Source organism: Miscanthus floridulus, chromosome 7, assembly GCF_019320115.1.
Source record: "Miscanthus floridulus cultivar M001 chromosome 7, ASM1932011v1, whole genome shotgun sequence".
Classification (NCBI taxonomy): domain Eukaryota; kingdom Viridiplantae; phylum Streptophyta; class Magnoliopsida; order Poales; family Poaceae; genus Miscanthus; species Miscanthus floridulus.
In genome coordinates, this window is record NC_089586.1 from 106,070,586 (window position 1) to 106,075,128 (window position 4,543).

The window sequence follows — 4,543 nt, forward strand, 5'->3', positions numbered from 1 at the left end:
AACACACCCTAAATACATTGAACCTAGTGCGCTTCGATATGTTATCTCTATCATCGTACCGTCCACCTCGCCCCATTTTAACCATGACATATTATCGCTCCCATTGTCGACCATCCTGCACCGTATGATCATAACGTTATTGCTGTTGTTGCCTTCTAAACGCCACCACTGTCACCATTTCTCTTGTCCCTATCCCCAGCCCAAAGCCCGAAATCCATAATCACAAAATATGAACCCTAACTTTAATACGTCATGTTCTTTTGGCTTATAAGCTGTACTTTTTCAATCAACGAATAATTTTTTTCTTTCACAACAAATCAACCAACGGTATTTTCAACCATGGCTTATCAGCCAAACGTACAGGACAATAGTTTGCTCGGGGTCATTGCTCGCCTTCAGAGGGTTGATGCCGTATTTATCTTAGCACGATGCGGGGAGGCAGATGACCGAGAGAATTGATGAGAGGACACTCTTGAGTAGCATGATGAGGAAGTCGAATGTTTCTCTAGTGTCTATTAGGCCCCCTTTAGAACAAAGAATTTACACAAAGCATTTCAGAACAAAAGAAAGCTAAGGAAGATGGCTTTAAAAAAATGTAGAAAAAACATAGAAACAAAACAATGAGATTTGAGCTCATATTTAGTTTTCTCTAAAATTCCTTTAGAATGATCCAGACCATAGGAATCTCAAAAGAATATGGCCCTATTCGGCTTACCCCATATTCAGCTTGCTCGGCTTCTTTTTTCAGCCGGAACAGTGTTTTTCTCTCACAACAATTTAGCCGAAACAGTGTTTTCGGTCAGTTTCAGCCAAGTTTCAGACCAGTGAACGGAGCCATAGGAGTTTTCCAAAGGGCTTCATAGGAGTTTTCCTATAGGAATTGAATCATTCCAAACTCATACGGTCCATTTCGTCACTTTTATTATGAAGCAATTGAAATATACTTTATGGACTAAGCTATTTAGTTTGGTATTGGATACTTAAGGACTTTTCAAAGTTTATTTATAGACGTGTCTTAAATTCACATGGTGGAAGATAGAAATGTATTCCATTGACCCGTAGAGTGTGTTTTTACTCTGCAACTTGTAACATGCTTTTTAGATCGATCGATATTCTTTGCATCGTTCACAAGCAGTGAAGACAAGTACCTCCCCCGTGTGGCCAACGATAGTACACATGTATATAAGTATATTACGTAAGCATCCATACATGTTAACTTAATCTGTGTCTAAATTGTAATTATTAAAATGGATTTTAATCTCAGTGATCCAACTTATGTTTTTCGTCTATCACATGGCGGGACTTAGGTGGTGTTTGGATTCAGTGATTAAAATTTAGGAGGTGTGTCGAGAGGATGTTGTATGGGGTGTTCGGATAATAATAAAAAAAACAAATTACATAATCCGTTAGTACTCCACGAGACGAATTTTTTAAGCCTAATTAATTCGTCATTAGCACATGTTTATTGTAGCACCACATTGTCAAATCATAGACTAATTAGGTTTAAAAGATTCATCTCGCAAATTAGTCGCAAACTATGCAATTAATTTCGTAATTAGTCTATATTTAATACTCCATGCATGTGTCCAAACATTTGATGGGACAACGACTAAAATTTAGGAGGGGTAACCAAACACCACCTTACATGTGCATGGGACGGTAGTGGATGAATGCGTGTCGGCGAGTCTTTCCCTCCAGCATTTCGTGACAAAGAGATCAGTCCGCAAAATGTTCGCTAGGTGCACCAAATACTTGCGACTTTAGGGTCTGTTCGGCTGGTATTAAAGTCAGCTAACCAGCCTCAGCTGCAGCTGTTTTATTGTTAGAGATAAATACTGTAGATTCTAACCGATAAGACGCACTATCAGTTCAAGCGAACACACCCTTAAAGCCTATATACTAGGGAACTGCGCCAATGGGCCTGCCCTTCTCTTTTGATGCGTTCGATAAGGCGATGAGGACGAGGCCCTAAAAGTTACTAGAGGAGTTGGAGAGACCTATTGGCCCATAGGACCTTCTCGGTGCAGGAGGACGAAACATTGACCGGAGTTATCTACTGCCAATGTGCTGGTTTAGGGAAGTGAGATGATGAAACAGTAGGATTGTATATGTAGAGAGTAGAGATCCTAGTAGAATTTCGCAGCTGCTACGCAACGTTCCCAGGTCAGCTTTGTAAACCGGCGCGCCCAAGTGATTGCCAATTTGTCAGCCGATTCGGCGCTGCTCAAACGACAGTTCGATTTTGGAGGCAAAATAAAAGGCACGTATTCTGAAAGCATTGCTGCTTTCCTCTCCGGCACCGGCACAGCCGCGGCGGCAATGCTTCCCAGTTGAGAGCCGTAGCATAGCTACTGTGCGCGTGCCGCGGCGGGCATAAAAGCCAAAGGAACAACTCCACTAGTAGGCGCTAGGCAAGCCGAGACAACGGCAGCCGCTCGCGATCGCAGTCGCGGGCCTCAGTCGCCTTGTCACACTGCCAGCCTCCACACCAAGACCTCCTCCAGGCAGCCAGTCATGGCGCGCCGGACCAACCACACCTCCATGAACGCCACGGCAGCGGCGGCGTCAGCGACGACAATGATCGCCTCCTCGCCGTCTCCCCCGCGGCCGCCGCCTGCGCCTCCCGCTGGCGCCGGCGCGGGAGCGTGGGGCCCCTACGCCAGCTCCCGCGCCTTCTTCTCTAACGTGGCCACCATCCTCATCATCCTGGCCTGCGTCTCCCTGCTCGCCTTCTCCCTCCACGCCGCCGCGCGCTTCCTCCTCCGCTGCCTCGCGCGCCGCCGCGCCGCGCGGGAGCAGCAGCAGGAGGAGGAGGCGGCACAGGCGCATGCGCAGGAGCCCAAGCTCCCCTCCGGCGCCGCCGCCAGCGCCCGCGTGTGGGCGGAGGCGGAGTGCGCCATCTGCCTGTCCGAGCTGGAAGGCGGCGAGCGCGTCCGCGTGCTCCCGGCGTGCGGCCACGGGTTCCACGGCGCCTGCGTGGACGGGTGGCTCGCGGCGCGCGCGTCCTGCCCCACCTGCCGCGCGCCGTCCCGGCCGTCGCGGGCGGGAGAGCCGTAGCGGCGCCCGCCCGGAGCGAGGTTGCTGCCGTGCCGTCGTCGGTGAGCTCTGCCTCTGGCACGTACGAGAAGCCACGGCGAGCGCCCACATTACTCTGGAGCAAGCTCTGCTCTCGTCCTCCATGGCTCCATGCCTCCCGGTCCATGGCGCTTGTTTCAATTTTTATGGCGTTGGTGTAGTATGTATGTAAATGCAAATTGAATGGTGGCTACTAGTAGTTCGCATAGAATTACACGGCTCGATCGTTTCCCTTCCATTATCATGGTTCATGTCAAGCCTGCGTCTCTTGAATTCGATTCTTAGTACTATTCTTGCAATCAGGTTGGTCGCGTGGTCACGTAGAAATTGACTGCAAGTCTGGAATCATGCACGCCGATTAGGCTGGTCATTGCAGTGCTGTGCTCAATACTGACACTGCATTGCATGCCATGCTGCGGATTCCCTGGAGACAGGAGCGTGAGTGACGACGAAAGCATGGAAAGATGACAAAAGCAGAGAATAGGCTACCGTCGTGTCGTCCCGTAGGCTGCCGCTGCGGGAATATTAGTGGGCCACCCGCACCCTGCTTTACGACCAGAGATGTGGGCTTGGTTGGGTCATGGCGCGGCAGGAAGCATCGTAGTCCGGCGTTGGTGTCGCAGGGGAGTCAGGCTTGGCCGCTTGGGCAGGGGGGCCGCCGGTCCGGCCCCGCCCCGGCGTAGCAGCAGCCAGCAGCTCGCATCGGGCGCGGCGCTTATCACTGGCGCCAAGCACCACATCTGCAGCTCGTACAGACAGGACACTGTTGTTGTTGGACGGGACGGGGAAGCTTGGAACTCAACCGATTCCACTGCTGGAGCTGCAAAGCAAAACTAACCGCTAGAGTACGAGTATGCTCCTTTGTCGCCGTTCCCGTCCATTTCCTGAGCTTGAATTCCTTCTCCTGAGACCTTTTTTTTTGTCTGTTCTGCCTGTGCTCTTTTCATTTCGATAGGAAACACCCCGTCCTGAGCTTCTGAAATCCTGGCAATCGCGCCGCGCGTTAGGCCCCTGTGCCGTTAGGCTGTCTGACCAAGAGACCCAAACCCAAATTGAATCCCAACAGAATACCTATAGCCTCCAACCGAGTATTTATATAAAAGATCCATTTTAGGTGTTAGGAGATATATAATTCAAATCTGAGTATCCTCTCTCGTGTAGACCCATTTGCAAAAAAAAGATTCTCTTTTTATTGAAGAAGACTAAAAATAGGTATTGAACTATTTACCTATAACGCTACCCAAACGTGGAATGGGCCTTATATTTTGGATAACGGTTGTTGGAGACCGTCTTAGGGGGGCCGGACTGAACCGGACCAGGGCCGACAATGGACTGGACAAAGTGGGAGTTGACGCGCGTCCAACAACGAGGCCCATACGGTAGATTGGTCCATGAGCGTGTTGTTTCGGTCCAATCGGTCCATGGACCAAACTCGACTGATTCGAAAAAACACGTTAAAGCAGGAAAA

The 4,543-nt window shown here is 49.9% G+C and overlaps 1 protein-coding gene across 1 annotated transcript; it reads left to right on the top strand.

The window, feature by feature from the left end:
- The first annotated feature begins 2,388 nt into the window (after nt 1-2,388).
- LOC136464126 (RING-H2 finger protein ATL79-like) lies at nt 2,389-3,242 on the top strand. The gene has a single exon (XM_066463086.1). It carries the CDS (start codon nt 2,515-2,517, stop codon nt 3,055-3,057), a length of 543 nt encoding a protein of 180 aa, XP_066319183.1. The 5' UTR covers nt 2,389-2,514; the 3' UTR covers nt 3,058-3,242.
- Nucleotides 3,243-4,543: the final 1,301 nt, after the last annotated feature.

Excerpts from the sequence above, each read along its gene's own strand:
- LOC136464126 (XM_066463086.1), top strand. The coding sequence starts at position 2,515 with ATGGCGCGCCGGACCAACCACACCTCCATGAACGCCACGGCAGCGGCG.